At 42.3% G+C, this 21,461-nt stretch overlaps 1 protein-coding gene across 1 annotated transcript in view; it reads left to right on the forward strand.

Annotated features, from left to right (window-relative positions):
* The first annotated feature begins 2,686 nt into the window (after positions 1-2,686).
* THSD4 (thrombospondin type 1 domain containing 4) overlaps positions 2,687-21,461 on the forward strand; it is a 121,855-nt gene continuing 103,080 nt past the window's right edge. The window contains exons 1-6 of the mRNA XM_029285324.1: positions 2,687-2,715; positions 4,699-4,768; positions 9,589-10,022; positions 15,625-15,803; positions 15,933-16,081; positions 20,444-20,543. Of these exons, the coding sequence (XP_029141157.1) occupies positions 2,687-2,715; positions 4,699-4,768; positions 9,589-10,022; positions 15,625-15,803; positions 15,933-16,081; positions 20,444-20,543 (961 nt within the window). The remainder of the gene's footprint in view (positions 2,716-4,698; positions 4,769-9,588; positions 10,023-15,624; positions 15,804-15,932; positions 16,082-20,443; positions 20,544-21,461) is intronic.

A 21,461-nucleotide genomic window follows, 5' to 3' on the forward strand; every position in this document is an offset into this window, starting at 1 on the left:
CTATCTATCTATCTATCTATCTATCTATCTATCTATCTATCTATCTATCTATCTATCTATCTATCTATCTATCTATCTATCTTTTTTGAACCTTCGTGGCAGAGCATCCAGGCATTGCCACACAGGCCCTCATCTTGAAAGAGATGCAACTTATTTTTCCCAGAAAGGTACCGGGTGGGCCTTTTTGGCTACACAAAAGAATTTGGGTCGTAAATCATTGGGGGAAAATTAGTCGGTTTCAAAAACAAAACAAACCTGACATTTCTTAGCTGCCTCTACTAGAATTGTCAGTAGCAGCTGGCAAAGTGCACACACTAAGCAGAAAGATAAATACCAAGAAAATTTAGTCTTGGCTTGCCATAGATTTAAGTCAACAAGGCAAAATAAAATAAATTACACAGCACAGACCGATCTGCACTTGAATGAGTTTCGGATATAAATCTCAAGGAAGTGCAGTGGCTTCGGGTTAAAAACTTGAAACTGAGCCCTTTTTCCTCAATATTTGACTCAACATACGACCACAATCAACATTTCCATTGCTAAGCAAAGTGACTGTTAAGTGAATCATGTCCGATTTTATCACCTTTTTTATCATGACTCTGGGACGTTGTAACTGTAGTAAATGCACACACCAGTTCCCAAGCACTTGAATGTTGGTTGCATGACTGTGAGGTTGACTGCAATGGTCATAAGTGCGAGGACTGGTTATAAGTAACGTTTTCCAGTGCGGTTGTAATTTCAAATCATTGCTAAACAAATGGTGATCAACTGTGGACTGCTTGTGCCTGCATGTGTACTGTGTGTGCTATTAAAAAAATCACATCCTGTAATAGATGAATATCTTAATGCAACAATCTTGATAGGTCTTTGGAATTGATAAAAGGGGGAAGTTTTAGACTCCTGCAGGAGGTGGATAGGCTTAATATACAATCGTGGCTTATTCAATACATTGCAGTTAAACCAGGTTCCAGTTTGATGCATCAGCCTTTCCATGTTCTCTCTTTTTGCAATTTCAAGCTTATTGGGCTTCCAAGTTACACTTTAGCAGAATGGGCTGAAAAATACCACGGTTCCTTCCTCCCCCAGGTCAGCCTGTCTGCATCTTTGATCCTCGGCCATTGGGACGCTGCCCAACGTCCAAGTAAACATTCAGAAGACTTCAATGAGAAAGGGATCCCAGGCCTATGGAGAACTCCGGATCCAAATTTGGACTCTGTATTCCTGGCATCGTTCTGACGCCACCCCCACCCCCCTCTTGAGTTCAGAGGGGCTTCAAACACTGCTTGGTTGTTTTTAGTCCCTTACAAACCATGTTAGTCTTGGCCAAGTCACAAAATCCAACTTCTGTAGCCGATAATGTCAAATCTGTACAATAAACAGGCTGGAGGCTCTGTGGAGCCGTGTGCAGGGTGGCTTAAGAGATAAGCTCTGGTTTTGCCCGGCATCTTTCAGGTTATCTGATTGGTTGACAGACATGGATCAAGGTTTATCTCAAAGGGATGCTGCTTCAGCAAAATGCCTCCCAGTTAGAACAAATTGCTGGTTGTAAAGCATAAGGCAACCAAGGTGGATAATCTGTAAAAGATTGGGTTGCGTCCTGGCATGAAATGAGACAGATTTTTTTTCCCCACATTCGTCTGCGTTGTTGCTCTTTGGGAATTTTGAAATGCTTTTCTCCAATCTATTGCTAGGATGGGAAGACTGGTTTTTGCAACTGGGACTGTCTTTTAAAAATGGATTTTCTCCATCCGAGAGGACTGAGTGAAGTTTGGGAATGACCATTGTGGAACTGTGCTGGAATTTTTAACTTTTATTACATGCTTTGGGAAGAGTTGGTTTTTTTGTTTTTTGGTTTTTTTAGCAGAAAGAAGATGGGTGTGTTACGCTTATTGGTTCCATGTAAAATATGTTTGGGGGCAAAATTAGCCCAGATTTATTTTGGAATAAAAAGCAGAGCATAATTTTGGGAAACATAGCATAGCATTAGCTAAACTTTAGCTAAAAGTAGCTTAAAGTGAGCTAATTATTTGGAAACATGGCATAAAATTAGCTACATTTGGGAAAATCAGCATAGCATTAGCTGAACTTAGTTTAAAGTTAGCTAATTTGGGAAAATTGGGATAAAAATTAGGTCAATTTGGGAAAAGTAGGTAATTTTGGAAAAGTTAGCATACAAACATAGTTTGTCGTTTTGGAAAAATGAGCAAAACTTCACCTTATTAAGAACTGGCCATTGGCCACTAATTGCATAAACCACATTTCAGTTCAATGGGTCTAGAGTTTACAGTAAAAAAAGTGGGTGATAAATGGGAAATTTGGGTCTCCTAATTTTATGACTCTTTGAAATCTGCATTTAAAGATTGGAGGGGGTATGAACATATTTCCAACTTTATTATTATTATTATTGTATTTTATATCAATGTTTTTTCTTCGTTAATTATATATCACAGTCCCCAATGAATATCGAAGTGGTATTTCAACCTTCTTTCATCCTCACAAAAATTCTGAAAAGCTTTGGTTAAAAATGCCGATGAATAATGAAACCTAGTCTTTGTTTCTCTCTGTCTCTCTTTTTTATGTTTTGCTTTCCTCAGGATTTTTCTATAATTCCTCCCCCCACCCCCATTTCAACAAATTGGCAACCAACCTTTGGCTCTCCTGCACACCATTTTCAGAGTCAAGAACTATGCTAGACAATTTTAAAGGGTCTTTGAGGTGAGTATTGGCCTCCTCCCTCCCACCCACCCTGTCCCCCAACTTTCCCAAGATGACTTAATGTGTACAGGTGGTCCTCGACCCATGGCCACAGTTGAGGTCAAAATTTCTTCCTGTTAAGTGAGACATTTGTTAAGTGAGTTTTGCCCCCATTTTATGGGATATTGATTGCAAGGCATAAATCTTTTTTTTCTTGAGACCTGGTTGTCTTCCTGTGCTTGTTAAAGTAGAACAAAGATAGCCAAGGGGTTTTCAAATCTTTATAAGGAATGTGTGACTCACTAAAAATTCATTTCATTGTCTGGGTTGGTAAGGACAATATTGATGGGCTGGTCGGACTGGTTTTGAATATTATAACTGTTTCAGAGATCTCATTATAGAGGCTGTTGGTGCATTTGGTCCTCACTTATTTAACTGTGAACTTAAATTGGCCAGCACCTTTCAGCGTAAGACAAATTGGCTTATGTTCTTTCTTTGACCCAAATTTTGAGACCAGTTTTCTCCAACCTGGTTGATGTGGTCAGATGTGATTAACACTCGAAAGGGAGATTTCTAGATGGAAGATTAGACTGGGAAGTTAGAACCACATCCGGAAGAAAGCCATGGCAATTCATTTCCATATTATTTCCACAAAACAATACCGTACATCCATGCCCACGTAGCCATCAGCCAAAATCAAAGGAGACCTTGACCTCACTGCTTACTCACCCAATTTCTTAAGGACACAGCAAAATCAGATTTACTTTTGGAAGCAGGGAGGGAAGGATATGCTCCAAAACTTTAATCTGATTGCAAAACTATGCTGGCTAGAAATGAATGCATTTTTTTAATAGCATTGCTCTTGATTACGTCCAGCTTTTATTCACAAACATTTGGCAGGGATTGACGCCTCCCAGATTGAAAGCCATCCTTGATGTCACTTCTACAAAAATCTTGGCAGCGAAATCCATTCATATTCTGTTCCAAAATATCCTGCCGGTTTTATTTATTTATTTTTTTCCCAGTTTCACTTGGCTGTTCGGGCTTCCTGCATTCTAACGTTGCCAGCTTGCAGCAAACCCCCTGTAGAATAGAAAGAATCTATTTTTGCAAAGATGGGGAACAGAAAAAGTAAAAACACATAGGAAGAAGGTACAAATTCAGACACGGCAAACCAAGCAAGGAGCCATAAACGCAAAGGATGCAAAACATAATTTGACTTGGCATAAAATAATAATAATGCTTTTTTTCCCCAAACAGCAAATAAGAAAAATAATTGCTAGGTGTGGCAAAGGGAGAGATTTATAGGAGATAGAATACAAAGTGCCTGACTCTTTGCTCAAAACAGAAAATCGATAGCAGTTTTGTAAGTTGAGTCTGACATGCATTGTTTTCCATCTGGGCTTTGCATATAAATATTTGCATCACACATCCAAGCCAGGATGATTGTATTTTCTTTGAAAAATGGTTAGAGTCAATCAGATTTGTCTATGGACTTTCTCAATTATCCAGGTCATGGTTGTCCCAAAGGTGCTTTCTTTCTTTCTTTTTCCCCCCCAAAAAGGTAACTGAACTGTCTTCATTTTTTCCTTGAAAACATTTCACTTCTCATCCAAGAGGCTTCCTGGATGAGATCTGAAGAAATTTCATGGATGAGAACTGAAATGTTTTCAAAGAAAAAAACCCAAGAAAGTCCAGTTGCCTTTTGGGGGGGAGGAAGCATCTTTGGGACAACCATCAATCAGATTGTTGGATATTTGAAGGACTTTTAGCTTTGGAATGAAAATGTTTATTCTGTGGGCTCCTTGGTGCTTTCTGTGCTTAGCTGTTTTCATGATCCAACTAGGTAATACCACCAGTGCTGTGGGTGTGCACCCTGTGGCCTTTGGGTGGTGGTGGGCAAACCTCAAGGATGGGCCATTTACACATTTAACCAGAAAGTCGTTGTTGGGTTGTCTCCCTCGTGAAGCAGGAAAGTCAATGACAAACTCTTTTGCCCTGCAGGATTCTGAGTTCCCTAGTCGTGTTTGGATTTCAGCTGGTCATTCCACAGACTTCCATTGAACACAGAAAGGTAAGAGCTGTGTGTCATGCAAGGAACCGGCATGTCCTGTATAGGAGAGTTTTGCGGCTCTGTGTGCTTTAAGGTCCTCCTAAGAGAGTTTGAGCAGCTAGCAATGGTCCATTCAGTAGCTCTTAAAATGCTGAAATGTTAGCAAAGTTTGCTATACAGCAGGGGTCTTCAAACTTGGCCAATTTCAGACTTGTGGATTTCAACTCCCAGAATTCCTCAGCCGGCGTGCCCGACTGAGGAATTTTGGGAGTTGAAGTCCACAAGTCTTAAATTGGCCAAGTTTGAAGACCCCTGCTCTATAGCTTCACTTTTAGGTGTGCATTGCTTCAAACCTTGACCTTGACGGATTTTCATCCATTATCCTGACAAGCAGTCCTTGACGTATGACCACAACCATAGCTCCCATCACCTAGTGATGTGGTCCTTATCTGAGCCATGTCTGATTTTATGACCATTTTACTACAGTCATTAAGCAAATCACTGCAGTCAATAAGCAAGCTACGCTGTTGTGATCTGGATTTAGTGTGTTTAGGATATAGTGCCCAGATTAAGCCAAGCCCAGGCTTCAGATGGTGTGTCAATCGAGCTGGTGGCATCTTTGGGAGAAGCAAAGCCAGCATCTTTTTTTTTGGTCCTGTCTCCAGGCAGCCTCTTAAGTGCAAAATCTGATCCTGACTTGAAATTCCATTTCAGTTGGAGCAAGAAGCTCAGCTTTTCAGCAACTGTCTGATCTGGCTGCTTAATCCTTATTTGAATGTAACTGTTTCTCTCTCCATCATCCTTCAGAATCCACCTTTTGTGGGTGAGCAAAAGGCATTTATGTCCTGAAGGCACATCAACACCCATGCTGGCTTTCATCTTGGTTGGGGTGGGGTGGGATGGGGAGGAGAGGAGAGGAAGCCACGGCCAGGCGCTCATGGCTGGGAAACGTAGCCTTTCCTTCAGAGGTTGCCGAGCCTTGTCAGCTCCATTGTTCTGGAAGAATCGGAGCGCCACGCCGAGGCTTTAGCCTTTGTTTTCACTGTTTGGGGTTTTTTTGCACGGGTTAAACAAGGTCACCAGCACTGGAGCAACTTTGATTTTTAAAATGTGTAGAGTCTTGACTTGCTTCCTGTTGCTCAGCCAGGCTGATCTCAGTTCCCCACAGCAGATCACGGTTTAAATCAGGTCATTCTTTGGTGGAAAGTGTTTTCCTTTTGATGACCAACTGAGGTAGTTATTTATCCGGTCTTCTCCATGTGCAACCAACCATGATGAGAGAACCTAGTTTTGAAGCTCCTAACTCTGCCATTAAATAACCATCAGCAAATAAAACTAAAGAGAGAAAACATGGTCCTGTCTCAAGCTTTGCAAAATGCAACATTTTGAGAAGGTTCTCACTTCTCTAGTAGCTTCAGCTAAAGTTCTACCTCTGCTTTGAGTTCCTTCAGACAGAGAGTTTCCCAAGTTCTTCTCAAAAAGATGAAGCCATTAACTCCACCCCATGTTTTGGAATTGGATCAAGATTATCTTCCTGCCTGCTCAAATTGCTTAATATTGGCAATCCTTGCTGGTAATTCTATCCAAGAGTGGCATCATCTATAAACGAGAAGTGACAGGACAAGTATGTCTTACAATGAGATTTCTTACATTCACAGCAATGAAACAGTTTTAAAATCAGCCAACCACTCTGGAAGAACACATGCCAGGCTGGGTTTTGGCCAGGACTGAACTTGATCCATAGAGATATCAACATGTCTTCAGCCAAAAATGGATTGTGATAAACCAGGTTCTTCTCCTGCTCCCGACCCATATGCTTTCTCTTAAGCATAAACCCACACATGGATATTCTTAAGGTTCAGAGGGGTTCATGTTTGGGTGGAAGAAATCTTTGTCCACTTTCTACATCTGGTTTGACTCCAGCCTTCTCTGTGTGCTCCAAAAGAATGAGTTTGGGAGGTGTTTCAAGGTTACAGATGCATGCAAATCTGGGTGACATTAGTCAAGAGCTGTTTGTCCACTCAAAGTCCTTTAAGACCCTTCAGATGTGGTAGGGCTGGTGATTTTTTCCAGACATTGCCCAGTTTCAGGGTCTCTTCTGCCTCATTTTCCCATGTGTGATTATGTCTTGTTGATAGTTGCCATATGGTTTGGACAAAACAACCTCAACAGTTTTAGACTTGATAAAGAGGACACCCTTGTTTGAGATGTAAGAAGGACTCATATCTCTCCAAATATTCTCTGGATCATCATCCAAAGACAGACATACAGATGGTTAGCTCTATCTATTGAGTAAAATATATTAGAATCTTTGAGTCTAGCTTGGTCAAGAATAACTTTTAGTTAGATAACCACCACTGTTGAGGTCTCATTTTGTATTTGGATTCTTGGAATTATTGTGGCTTCTAATCCCATAAATATTCTCTCTTCAAGGGCTCACACACAGTTTCAACAACTATAGGTCATGTTTTGAGATCTCAATCTTGTTTCTTCAAAGTCTAATGGAAATGGCTTTGGAAAGTAAAATGCTTGTTGATGGCTGTCTTCGAATAGAATATTTGAATAAAAGCCAGAGCTAGAACACACGTTTAGGAAAATGGATGAATGTCTTGAGCAATTATCTCACCATTATTTCCTTCTTAGCATATATATATGATGTTGACTTGGTGAAGGCATAATTCAGAAATGTAGAAACAAATAGTTAAGGGAGAGTCTATTGGGTGGCAATTAATATTGCTTTTAACTATTACGTTTTGGGGTGGCTGTTATTTTGTTTTTAATGGGAAATCTCCAGCGCTGGCAGATAAATAGCCCAAGCTGAATTAATAGGCGTTGATTCAAAATGTGAAAAATGGATTCTAGTTTTGTAGGTCTGCTTAACATTTAACCTCCCTTTCCTGGTTCCTTTCATCACCCTTTAGTTGTGAATCTCATAATTCAGAGGCTGGGAAGTCCAGCAGCAGTCACTGAAAATAGCTGCTGAAGGGTGCAACGTCATACAGATTAGTTATTCTGACTGGCCCCCATCCAAACTGGCCTGTAGGCATCAGCAGGTTGCTGTGTATGTGTGGTCTTTTGCTCCTCTAAGTACCACCGATGATCTTTTAGCACAAGAAGGGCCCAGCTGCCTCTTCCCTGTCCCCAAAGGAAGAGTCACTCAGGTCTGTACAAAGCCCTCTGGTGATCACCAAAGTCTACCTTTGGAGCTGATGCTTTTCAGACCGTGCTTCCAACTTGAAAACCCAAAATATCTGGTACTACCTGCCTAGATGTCCCAAAGATGCTTTTCCAAAAGAAACTTCTTCCATTCTAAAGAAGCTTCTTGGATGAGAAGTGAAGCATTTTCAAGGGGAAAAAACCAAGGAACTCCAGTTGCCTTTTGGAAAAGCATCTTTGGGACAACCAGGACTGGATGATTGAGAATCTCCATAGACATTTACCTGCCTAGATATGTGATGCTTAGAACCTCCTTCTGTGTTGGGGAAACAGTGATGGGTGAGGAGAGGAAGGGTTATTGGCCATTTGGGTTGGCCAATTCCAAATATTCTGCCGGCTGGGGAATTCTGGGAGGTGAAGTCCACATGTCTCAACATTGCCAGGGCTGGACATCCTGGTTTAAAGAGATGCAGATTGGAATTAAGTACGTGGAGTGATGATGGTCTGAAGCACCTTTTTGCGAACCAGTTAGAAGCAGTACATAGCCTTCATCCATTGTGAATACTTCTATTTTGTCCTTCCTAGCATTTCTGGCCAAACTTGCTTTATTTTTGTGCCAAAATTTTAATTGATGGGGAAGGAGAACAAGACAGATTTCGAACAGGACATGTGCTAAAGTCACCCAGACTCTTTGTCCCCCCTCATTTGATGTCATGACTAATAAATGTGGAGGCACATTTCAAAATGGAGAAACATCTGGATTGCATTGACAGGAAAATCTGTGTATGCATGTAACAAATAAAGATGACACTGAATTAGCTTATGTTGTTAGTAACTTTTTGACAAATCCTTCCCTCTTGTCAGGGTCATTTAAACATGCTCAGTAGTTCCCCTTGAGAACAACTTGGGAGGTGTGGTTTGTGGGAATCTGTGATGCCAGAGTGAGGGCTTTGTGTGTTTTTGTGTGTTTGTATTGTGTACTGCTGCTGTGGACCTGTTGCTCGTTGCTGGCAAGCAGAGTTCAAGCTTTTCCTTCTGGATTGTAAAGTGATTCATTCTCCTAATTTCTGAATCTCTCCCAGCTTTGAAACTAAAACTCAGAAAATTCCTTTAACTGATGCAGTTGATTAATTGGGTCACAAAGCGACTCCATAAAATTAGCAGCATCTGTGAGACCAGGAAATCCCACCCCCAGATTCTTCTCTATAAACGTGGTTGGCTAGATCTTCTAGTGTTTCAGCCAATCCAGCCTCCCTGTGGAAGATCAATTCAATTCAAGCAGAATAGAGCTGGAAGGGACCTTGGAGGTCTTCTAGTGCAACCCCCTGCTCGAGTAGGAGACCCTCTACCATTTCAAACAAATGGCTGCCCAATCTCCTTTTAAAAACCTCCAGTGTTGGAGCACCCACAACTTCTGGAGGTAAGTCGTTCCACTGATTAATTGTTCTCACTGTCAGGAAATTCCTCCTTAGTTCTAGGACGTTGATTCTCTCTTGGATAAGTTACCATCCATTGCTTCTTGTCCTGCCTTCAGGTGCTTTGAAAAATAGGTTGGGAACCATTGTGGTAGAGAATTCCAAATTTGAATTACACATGGTGTAAAATAAATTATATTATCTTGACCTAGCCTACTTTGAAAATATGACGTTGCCCCACTAATTCATCTCCTCTGGTTTCCCTTGCAGGTACCCCAAAGGATAAAAGATGGTGGGAATGTTGCCCCAGAAGAAGAGAGCGGAGGAATCCCTGGGGTCTGGGGCAGCTGGGGACCTTGGTCAGCTTGCTCCAGAAGCTGCAGTGGTGGAGTGATGGTGCAGATGCGGCCATGTCTTCCAGGATACTACTATGAGAGGACTTCTCACAAGCCTGGGCAGTTCTCTGCTTCGGAGAGGGCACTGGCTCATATCCAGCAACTGCCTCAAGAAGACTCTCTGCCTCCTTTCTCTGGTCACGTCATCTCAGCCATCCGTACATCGGTTCCTCTTCACAGGAATGAGGAACCACCACGGGCTGCTCTCTCCTCTGGAGGGGGCCGCAATGACAGCCATTGGAGCCGAGCCACCTCAAGAGGGGGTCAAGTTCCTCAGTCTCGGAGACGTAGCCCCAAATCAGAAAGAAGGTAGGTCTTTCTTTCTTTCTTTCTTTCTTTCTTTCTTTCTTTCTTTCTTTCTTTCTTTCTTTCTTTCTTTCTTTCTTTCTTTCTTTCTTTCTTTCTTTCTTTCTCTCTCTCTCTTTCTCTCTCTCTCTCTCTCTCTCCCTTCCTTCCTTCCTTCCTTTCTTCCTTTCCTCCTCCTCCTCCTCCTCCTCCTCCTCCTCCTCCTCCTCCTCCTCCTTGTCTTTTTTCACATTCCTGAGTTCAATTGTAAGGTCCATCTTATGGATGAGTGCAATAAGAGGTCCTTTGGCCCCTTTATTATGAAACTATTCCCCTCCTACATGCTTCTTAGAGACAAATTTGTTTATTTTTGCTTTTAGCTAGTAAATTTGAAGCTTTTTCTTAAATTCTTTAATTGCAGATATGTATTGACAGACAGCATTTTTCTTAATTTGCTTTCTTTCATTCTTACTATGTAAATTAGTTAGACAAGATGGTATTTCTGTTTAAGGTTACAGATAAATACTTCTGGGAAATTACTACATTTCCTCTGGAGTCAAGATGTGTCATCTTCCAAATTTAGGTTGCAGACCGATCGCAAGATGAGCTTCAGAGCAGTCAAGCGTAGACATGTCCCAGTTCAGTTTTATAGCTCTGGGGAGAGGACTTGACATCAAACAAGCTCAAATGCAGATGTCTGCATGCTAGGAGCATTAAAATAAAACCTCTCCCCCACCCCTGCCAAAGGAAAAACAGAAGCAACAGTTCACATGGAACAAATAATGGTAAATAAGGACTCTTCCTCATTCTTGGAAGGAGAATTTATAATTTCTTTTCTTCTGAACATTTTTCCCATTCCTTCTCCAAAAATCTCCCTGGCAACCTGATGAAAAGGGGTTTCAGTGGGGCCACAGATGATCAGCTGGGCCCTGTGCAATCGACTGCATTTTGTTGTCTCTTCTACGATCAATTTCTACATCTCTCCTTTATCTTTGTCTCTCGTCTGTGCTTCTACTTCCTGTACCTCTCTTCTCTATCTCTAAAACTATACCTAAGCCTAAGCCTAAACCCAACTCTACCTCTATAGTAAATAAGTATTTTATAACCTGTCACACACACGGTGGCTGCCATTGGTCAACAGACAAATCCCTCCTTGGCTTCATGAGCAAAACCACAACATCCGGTCACAATTTTAGATATTCTCCAAAGACACAGATATGCGCCTTTGGACACAGGGTTCCTTGAGCGATCTGTCCTATATATGCTATTTCCACCCTGCAAGGATGAATGAAACCAGGAACCTCTGGCGTGGGATCAGCCTTGCCTGAATATTCCCCCAAAACTGATCTCTGACCGCTGAGTCATATAAAATCCCTTCCTAGCTTTGGTCCATGTGTCATTAAAGCAGGACATCTCTCTTTGGGGAAGCGTCTCCATTCTCCTTTGCTGTCCTGGATGCTGTGGACCTTCGCTTGAGGCTGGCTGCCCTTTTGCTTCAGCCCAGTGAGGTCTGGATTTAGCAATTGTGGGATCCCCATGGAACAGGGAACAGCTGTCGGTTTGGAGGTGGAGAATCTCTCCTTCGGGGAATTTCCTGTGTGCATTTCTTACAGCTGCGCCATCGTAACTTCAAACTAGGCTACAAAACCCAGGCGTTTCAATCATCGATCTGGGTTTATTGTTAAAAGGGCCTTCAAAATGACCCTTCAATCCAGCTGACCCTCCTGGGGAGGACGATATTCAGCTGCTTCATTGGCAACAGGCAAAGAGAGAATTGAAAAGGGGGAAAAGATTAGAACAGAAATGAAGTGAAATGAAAAGGCTTTTAATGCGATAAGCACAATTTATGTTTGACTTTTTTTTTTTTGCAAGAACTTCCAGGAGATAAAGTAAATAGTTGGTGGATACAACTAGGGGGGAAAAAAGGCAAAATGTTGTTCGCTGAGTGTTTTTTTAGAGAGTGTCTCCAGCTGGGAAACACTGCCAGGATGTTTTCAACTTAATTCTAGGGTTAGGGTTAGGGTTCGGGTTAGGGTTAGAGTTTATTTATTTAGAATATTAACACTGTCACCCATTTTAAAACCTGAACTGGGTGGCTCGCAACCATAATATAAAACAATATTGATCAGTTGGGAAGCTTTGCTTCCTCCTCCTTCTCTTTCTCCTTCTCTTTTTCTCCTCGAAGCTAAGGAAGATATCGAAGAAACTGGAAAGTAGAGATTAGGAATTGATCTCTACTTGATCAAGACAAACTCATTCTAAAGATGTACCTGGAGGAGAGCCAGATAGTTTTGGCGAGCTGTGTAAACATTTCCCAAAGTCACAAAATGTTTGTACCAGTCAGTAGGAAGGACATAGAAATGGCTTTGGTGGTGCTAAGCTGTTGAGCTGGTGCCCAAATGTGGGCATCAAGTAAGAGTTGCTGGGCACTGTTTAAGGCTTTTAAAGCACTTTATGGCTAAGGACCAGGTAGTGAAGGACTTTCTTTCTCTAAATTTGCTTGTCCATAGCATGTCCTCTTGACACTTCTTCTAGAAGTTGGAGGAAAGATGGATAACTGTTAATTAAGGTCGTCTTAGGTGGACTTTTGTTATTTTGGTGCAGACACACCAACTGAGATTTTTTTTGAGGTATTTTATGGAAAATTAACACAGATACTATAATCAAGAGAGGGCGAATGGTTACATCACCAGGAAGGAATGGAATTACAAGGGTAAGTAAAAAAAAAAAGTTAATCTGGAAAGCTAGCTATGGTCTACTGGGAAAGGGTCATAATCCCTCATGGCAGACAATTCGGTAAGACCCAGGACATTTGGGCAGTTTGCACTGAAGGAGATGTCCCAGGTTGTATCTGATGCAACATTGCTCTGAAACATCTTCCAACATCTAGAGCAGTGGCTATGGCAGGAACTGTAGATGTTTTGCCTCTCAGTTAAATCTGAGCCAAGGGCTCCACCAAACATTATATTTTTTTTCAGAGGCAACACATCTCCTGCAAGCTGCTTCCACTTCTTCATGAGTAACAGATGACTTTCCGAAGGAGAAATGCACCTCTGGCATTCTTCCAGGGCTAACTTCTGAAAAAGCCAGCTTGATAAATAATACTCCAAAGCACATAGGCATAGGGAATTGGTCCTGGATATTGCAGATGTGAACCTGTGAAACTCAGCACGCACAAACACAGGGTCAGATTTGACCCATAACTATTGGCCTGTGTCCGTGTAGTAGATGAAAGGATGGGGAGATGGTCTCCTCCCACATCATGTCATCAAGATGTTTGTCCTGGAAGAAGGATTTACTACTGCCCTCACCTGTCACGTAGAAGGTCACTACCAGTACTAACACTTTGTCTTTTGGTGGTTATAGGAGCTCTGGGTCCATTATCAGCCAGGAGGGCCGGGGCAGGCTTTGCATTTGAATCAAATTCTTTATAGACTTCCCTTTGGAGAGGAAAAAATAAGGCAATTGTCAGAGAGATTTATGGGAGGCTAATGAGCTGGGTGGGTGACTTAGTCTTTAAAAAAAAAACAGCCTACGTTGACAGGAATTAAGTCTCTCTCCCTTGCTAATGAAAAATATTAATGGGAAGAGTTGGGCAACAGTTTATCAAAGATATTTTTTTATATTCTGAAAGGGGTGGAGAGGCCAGAGGAAAAAATTGTACCCAGGAAGGGATCTGGGAACTAGCAAGTTCTCAGTTGGCTGGAATTTAGATTTCCTTCCTGCCAATCTAGCTTGTTCTGCTGTGGAGTTCATGCCTAACTTCTGCCGGGGCCTTGCACCCAGGTTCAGACCTTCTGGGTTACCCAAACTGGCTTTTGGGAAATTGAAAACAAAATCTCACACGGAGAAGGCAGCTAGCTTAAGAAAGTTGGCCTACTATTAGAAGCATGGATGTAAAATTGGAGAAGAAATGACAGACAGATAGAGTGGGTGTGTTTTTCTGTCCTCTCCCTTCATGAATTAAACCTAGTTGGGGGTCTTCAGCCCCTGTTTTCTGTGTGTTTTCCCCGCTTTCACAGAGCAGGATCTGCACAACCATTGAATAACATTTGTGGTCATGGAGAGGGCTTCAGTAGCTGGGAGGAAAATGAATCTCAAGGCTGAATGCGGTTTGGGGGTGTCAGATGGCTCACCCCCCCCCCCAGAATGAGGGAACAAGATGAGGGTCTGAGGTTTTTGTAATTGTTCTGAAGGGAGTTGAAATTCCTCCACACCCGGGAGGAGCAATGGAGCAAAACGAAACATTGGCTCTAGATGTCTATCTGCTCAATTCACATTAGACAAAATGTTCCTGCTAATTTACACCATGGAGAAAGAGAACAGTAGTAGCTGGGGGGGGGAGTTGTGGAGAGAGGAAACTGGAGTCCATCATATCTGATGGAGAAAATTGATCAAAGGACATTTTCACCCGGCTGGCTGTTAAAATAATTGATTTTGCATGGTTGATTTTGACAGCGCCATGATGCTTAAGGTAGATCCTGGCATCAAATAAGTAAAATGAAACCCAGTTCCCTTATTCTTAAAACAACCCCCTTTGCCCCCCATTTTTTGTTTTGTTTTTGAATGATGATTCAAATCCTGTGTGACACAGATACACACAAAAAAAACTATTGTGGGATGCGCTCAGTAGTTGCACTGATGACTGCTGAACTAATCAAATTGTTTTGCACAAGCTATCTTTATCATTAGGGCTATGTCTTCTTTATGAAACGTGTCCTTCTTTTAGGCAGAGAGAGAACAAGTCTGAAAATATGAAGGGTCCATGAAAATCATTGCTTCATTTGCTCACTAGATAAATTGCCTTTCCTGGTTCAAAATTTTCAATCTCACGCTAAACGCTACCATTTCTGAGACTCCCAATTCTTGGCGCCTCAACCTGAGATTAACCGTAATTTCTGGAGCCTTTATATATTTGTGAGGTCTCAGGGTGAGTGAATGAGAGATACCAGCAGCTTACATTTTTTATCAGTGAGATAATACTTCTGTTTTAGATAAGTCCAGCAAGTCTGGAAGTCTCGTCAGATGTCCTCAGGGTGGTATCTGGTACATGCTTTTCCACATGTGTTATCTGTTAAACAGTAGCTTGTTTTCTGATGATAGCAAAGGGTTCTTCTCCCCCCCCCCATTCCTTTCACTGGCATTCTCTGTGGATAAATGTTGTCTTCAAGGTACAGAAAAAAAACCACCTCTTCTTCACCAAGCGATTAATGCCTTGTATTCCACATTTGGTATTTGCTGTCTGGCATCCTACAAAGCTTGCTTCAAGCCTGAGGAGATACTTGCAATGCTGGAAACCTGAAAAGTAAACAAGTAGACTGCCCCTCCCCCCAAGAATTGTCCTCTAGTTGTCCTTTTTAATATGAGAATTATGAACAAGAGAGTCTGCTGCATAACTGAGTCTAGATGGACTTGTGGTCCATGCTGAACATCTTCTGTCCTTCTGATTTCTTGAAAGCCTTCTATGACTGCATTCATCCATCCCTCTAAGCTGCAGGAGAGTAAATAGTGAATCCTATTGGGTTGGTATTTGGATGATCGGATCCAGAACTGGTCTTGAAGCTGTTGGTTGCTTGTTTTGAAACATGATAGATCATCTGCTTTCTCCTCCTCTCTCTGTCCTCAGAGGCCGAAATAAAAGCCCCATTGGGCCTGGGAAATATGGCTACGGAAAAGTTCCCTATATCCTCCCGCTGCAGACGGACACGGGACAATCGGCACACAAACCCCGCAAGCAACGTCAGTCCATGCAGCCTGCACCAAACCAACAGATGACTGGTGGCATCTCCACTTTTGCCCATCCAGGTAGCCCTTCCCATCATCATCCTGGAGGAACCTACCAAGATGACCACCAATCTTCTCCAGCCAGGTCTCAGGTTGCGAGCAGCTCTTTCTATCAACAACCGGGGTCCCATTTTCAATCCTTCCCGGCAGCATCTCGAAGTTTGTTCCAGGGCACAGAACGGGGCAGGCATCTCCCTGGAGCGCCTTATCCACCCGTCCAAGGGCAGATGTCTGCTCAGCCGGCCGCTGCAATTGTGTGCACCGGGGCCTACAAGCAGTACAGACTCTGCAATACGAACGTAAGTTTGTCCTTTGTGCTCCGACCTTTCCACGCCTTCTTCCACAAATTCTTGTTTTGAGCTTAGGAGTTTTGCCGAGAAGAAAGGAAGCACACTGGACCTCTTGGGTGATCTGAATTGGATTGGCTTGAATTGAATACTTTATTTGGCCAAGTGTGATGAAAGACACAAGGAATTTGTCTCCGGTACAGAAGCTCTCAGTGTACATGCAAAGCAACAGAGAGAATAACAATAATACAGGTAGACTTTGACTTACGACTACAAATTTTGAGCCCAAAATTTCTGTTGCTAAGCTAGACAGTTGTTAAGTGAGTTTTGCCCTATTTTATTGTTAAGCAAATCACTGCCGTTTTTAAGTTAGTAACAGGGTTGTTAAGCGAATCTGGCTTCCCCATTGACTTTGCTGGTCAAAAGATCATAAAAGGACATCATGTGACCCCAGGATACTGCAGCCGTCATCAATATTAAGCAGTTGCCAACCATCTGAATTTTGATCACATGACCACAGAGATGCTGCAGCGGTTGTAAGTGTGAAAAAAGGTCATAAGTCACTTTTTTCAGTGTTAATGTGTTGAATAGTCACTAAATGAATTGTTTAAGTCAAGGACTAACTGTACCAATAAAAGGGGGAAGTAAAGACGATAATAATAATAATAAGAAATAGGAATAATACTACAGCTATACTACATGGGTAAATATGCATAGACCTTAGTACTTAGGTGTTCAGCAGAGTGATGGCAAGAGGGAAAAACTGTCCCTGTGTCTAGTTGTCTTGGCATATGATCAGTGGTGGGATTCAGCCGGTTTGCATCACTTTGGCAGAACCGGTAGCTAATTTTTTGTTGCCCAGGACCAGAATGGACTTCCAGAAGCGGCATCCACGCAGAGAACTGGTTGTTCACATATTTGAATCCCACCACTGCATACGATGCTCTGTAGCCGTGGTGGCGAACCTATGGCACGCATGCCACAGGTGGCACGCAGAGCCCTCTCTGTGGGCACGCACGCCATCACCCCAGTCCTAGACCTTCAGCTGGGTTTTATAAAACCTTTTCGCTTTAGGCCTTCACTGCTATGTGCAAAAAAAAAAAAAAGGTTCAATCAATCAATTTTAACTTCTCGCGGGGAAAAAAAAGATTTCGCAAAATTGAAATTGATTGATTGAACTTTTTAGTCCCACCCAGTCTGCCATTACCACCACAGCCATGCCCACCCAATGGGCCACACCCACCCAATGGGCCACGCCCAATTGGCACCCCACGATACATAAGTGGGATTTTGGTTGCAGTTTGGGCACTCGGTCTCTAAAAGGTTCGCCATCACTGCTCTATAGCGCCATCCTGAGGGAAGGAGGTGAAATAGTTTATGTCCAGAATGTGAGGGATCTACAGATATCTTCTCAACCCTCCTTCTGTCTTGCGCAATATACAGGTCTCCTATCTGAATATTTGTCCAGAGCATTACAAAGTTTCTCATGTTATTTTTTTTTATTATTATTTTTTCAAGTGAACACAGCTCCTTTCTGTCTCCACTTCCCCTGCACTCTTCTTCCTTATTAAAAACATCTTTAAGAAAATAGTTATGGGGCAACCCATCATGGTTTCAGCTGCTACCCAGTTGGGTGTCATGACCTCACTGTGCCCTAGATGAATAGTTTAAACACCAAATCATAAAAAGAGAGGGAGGTGGGCTTGCACCGGACCCTGGAAAATCTACTGTGTTTATCCACCTTCTGCATGATCTCCCAGAACATACATTTAGGCAGTAATTTAATTTATTAGCCAAAATATTTTAAGGGCTCCTGCTAGCATGCAGAGAACACCATTTTTTTCTTTTATTTGGAACATTCTCTGTGGTTAATATAATTTATCGGGGGGGGGGGAAGAGCTCTCTTAATTGGAATTGTAGTGTTGGGTCACTTCCCCTTATGGATTCTGGTTGGGGCAGTTAATTAATAACAAATTAACTCAATCTGCTTTTCTCCATTAGGTCATTTCCTTGCGGTTATAGTTTTAATGTTTTTTTCATGTAGAGCAGAACTCATTTTTCATGAGTGACATGTTGGATCATATACAGTTTCAGCTTAGACGGTTTGGTTTACATGCTTCTGAAAACACATTTAAAGATCAGGGCTCTCTGGAAGGGTGAGGTTTTTTTTTTTTAATTAAGATTAATCGTCCATTGTTTTAGAAACACTTGAAGTTATATTAGGCGCAGGGCAAGAACTGTCTGATCAGTCACCATTTGATAAATAAGACTCAGTGGGATGCTCAATTGGAAGGGGATGGAATAATTAAAGCAAATAAAAGCATTTAGAAAGAGCTGCAAAAATAGACGGGAATGTTGTTGCTTGCCAGATGTGAAGATGTGTCCCTGCATGGGAAAAAATTCATTGTGGTACATACAAGGCTGGGTTGCTGGTTGAGTTCCAGAACAATGTACAATGCATGTAGGATTGTTCATTCATTTCCTTGCTGGCTAAGAAACAGTAGTTTTGAGAACCCAAATAGACCTAACTGGGTCTATAGACCCAAACTGGAACCAATGAAATGCAATTAGACATGAGCTTGCAGAACCTGTTGGCCATATGAGGTGGTCCAGACAGGAAGCATGGGAAGATGATCTAATTCTACATTACATTAACAGAATCTTTCAAGTCTGAAAGTACTCCCCCCCTCTTATAGTTGAGAAACTAGGGAGGCCCCTTCTGAAATGTTTGCTGCATCCCCATTCCTTCTGCCGGCTCAGTGGCCTCTTATCTTCCCTTGGCTGTGTTCTTCCTCTGTCTCCCAAGGTCATTCACACATACCATTATAGCATTCTTCTGCTTGTGCTTCAGCCCAACTAAATTTGTGAAATGATATATAGACGTCTTGAGTTATAACTAAGACCTTCCCTGCAACCATCAAACGTCTACCGTATTGACTCATTCCAGTTCTCCTCTCCATTTTGTGGGCCTGAATTCCATGGGTGAGCTTGATGCTATGTAGAGGCTCGCTTTTCTTGACTTGATGGCAGGATCTAAGAGGGCAAGAACATGAGGGAAACTGACCAACATCACTTTCCTTCCCCTCCAAAACAATGCAACATTTATTTCGCGTTCTTGGAATTGTCGACAGAACCACACAGCTCATCCAAGAATATTATCTGAAATGTTGGGAGAGGGGTCTAAGAATGGGTGGATTGAGGTAGAACCAAGCTATTACGATAGCTAACTTTCAGGAATGTCTTTTCCTGAGATGGAGATAGGCCATCAAAACGGAGGAGGGGGAAGGAATCTCTTTTCTAACAGCTGTGTGCTTCCTCCTCCTTCTGTCTTCTGAAATGAGAATTAAAATCAAAATGGTGCTCCAAAGAAACTGTTCTTTTAAAAACACAATGAAGTAGGGCTAGATCAGATCCCACCCTCTGTAGGTCCCTTCAAACCACCCCACTGAATACCCAGACATTGTCCTTTGACTTTACCCCCATTTGTTTCTCTTCTGCCTTGGCTTTTGATGCTACACTTCTGATTTCTCTGAAATATTTTCCTGTCCACCTGTAAAGTTCATGACCTTCTCCAATATTTATAGCAGGGCCTGGATCTTCTGTGCCCCTTTGTTTGGCTGATGTGGACCTCCTTGATTTTTCCCCCAATTATTTCTCAATCAACCCAGCCCTTCCATCTGTGAATTCTCTCAACAGCCTGTATGTTTTGTGGGTTCACTGCAAACAATATGGACTCTTGGGAGGAGCTTTATGGACCTTCCCCCCCTTCCCACTTAGAGTGGAGGGGTTTGATTTCTCGGCCAGATCTTCATCTCAGCATCTCAAGTTTCCTCTTTCAGCCCTTTGGCCCAGCCAGGAGTTTCCAATTACAAATCATTGACTTTGCAAATGGCTTTAATCCATGTTCTATTTAAGCATGGACATTCAACCCAGATTTAAGCCATACGTTTTGGGACAGAGAGCTTTGTCTTTCTTTTCTTTGCTTCATTAGCCTCTTTTCTGCCTCTTTTTGTCCTCCACACATTCAATTTAATAACTATAATACACCTTATGTTTTCCCTCACTGTATAATCACCAGGTCTCCTTTTTTTTCCTTTTAATTTTTTCTGTGGCTCTTGAGATTTTCCGTATCTCATGATTAAAAACAATTAAACTAAGAACAACAACAACAACAATAATACTTTCCCCTCCAAATTAGCTTGGAACCAAAAGAGGCAAAAAAAAGGCTATCATAAGGAAAACAACAATTGCAGATGCTCTGTTATATCAAGACTTAGCATGATTTTAAGTTCTTATTCCAGGAGATGAGGGCCCTGGTCCTCTTAAATTCCAAATAATGTGGTTAATGTATCTTTCCCACAACTTATTTTACAGGCCTGCCTTGAGAACAGAAACATCAGAGAGGTGCAATGTGCGTCGTACAACAACAAGCCATTTATGGGCCGTTTCTACGAGTGGGAGCCATTTGCTGAAGGTAAGAAGGCACGTCTGTGGCTTGGTCGAAAACGTGTGTCCACCCTCCTTCCCTTTTGTGATGTTGTTCACTGTGGAGGGTAGCGGTGGATGGGAATATTTAAATATTTCATCTCCCATCTTATTCTCTACCAATCCTCATGGAAACTGAAATGAGGACCTTCTTGCAAATGGGCCTTATCTGTCATGGTTGAACCTGGTTATTCTTGGCCCCCGTTTTGTGAATGCCCAAATGGCATAGGGTAGTTTGAATAACAGAAGAACAGAGTTGGAAGGGACTTTGGATGTCTTCTAGTCCAACCCCCTGCCTTTGCAGGAGACCCTGCATGGCTGTCCAATCTCTTCTTAATAACCTCCAGTGATGGAGCATCCACAACTCCTGAAGGCAAGTTGTTCCATTGGTTGATTGCCCTCACTGTCAGGAAAGTTCTTCTTAGTTCTAGGTTGCTTCCCTCCTTCATTAGTTCCCATCCGTTGCTTCTGGCCTTCTGGTGCTTTGGAGAGTAGTTTGACCCCCTCTTCTTTGTGGCAGCCCCTCCAATATTGGAACTTTGCTATCATGTCACCCCTGCTCCTTCTCTTCATTAGACTTGGCATACCCGGTTCCCTCAAGTGTTCATCATTTGTTTCAGTCTCCAGAGCCCTAACCATCTTTGTTGCAGCTGATTGTGGTGAGAAAGGGCAAACCCGCTCTTTGATGTGACTGTGGAATAGGAGGAGGAGGAAATTCAGAATGAGGGCCCAAGCATGAGAAACTGTCAACCCACCCCCTACCCCCAGCCTCTGAGGACACCTTGTAGAATCATTTTCATAGCATTTCCTACAGGAATGAGCAGAGCTTTGCTTCGAAAGCTCGTGAAAATGTCCTAAGTTGAGGACTACCTATAAAAGCATTCCTTCTGTCTGCTTTGGCATTTGG

Source organism: Protobothrops mucrosquamatus, unplaced genomic scaffold, assembly GCF_001527695.2.
Source record: "Protobothrops mucrosquamatus isolate PMUCROS unplaced genomic scaffold, P.Mucros_1.0 scaffold1508, whole genome shotgun sequence".
NCBI lineage: Eukaryota > Metazoa > Chordata > Lepidosauria > Squamata > Viperidae > Protobothrops > Protobothrops mucrosquamatus.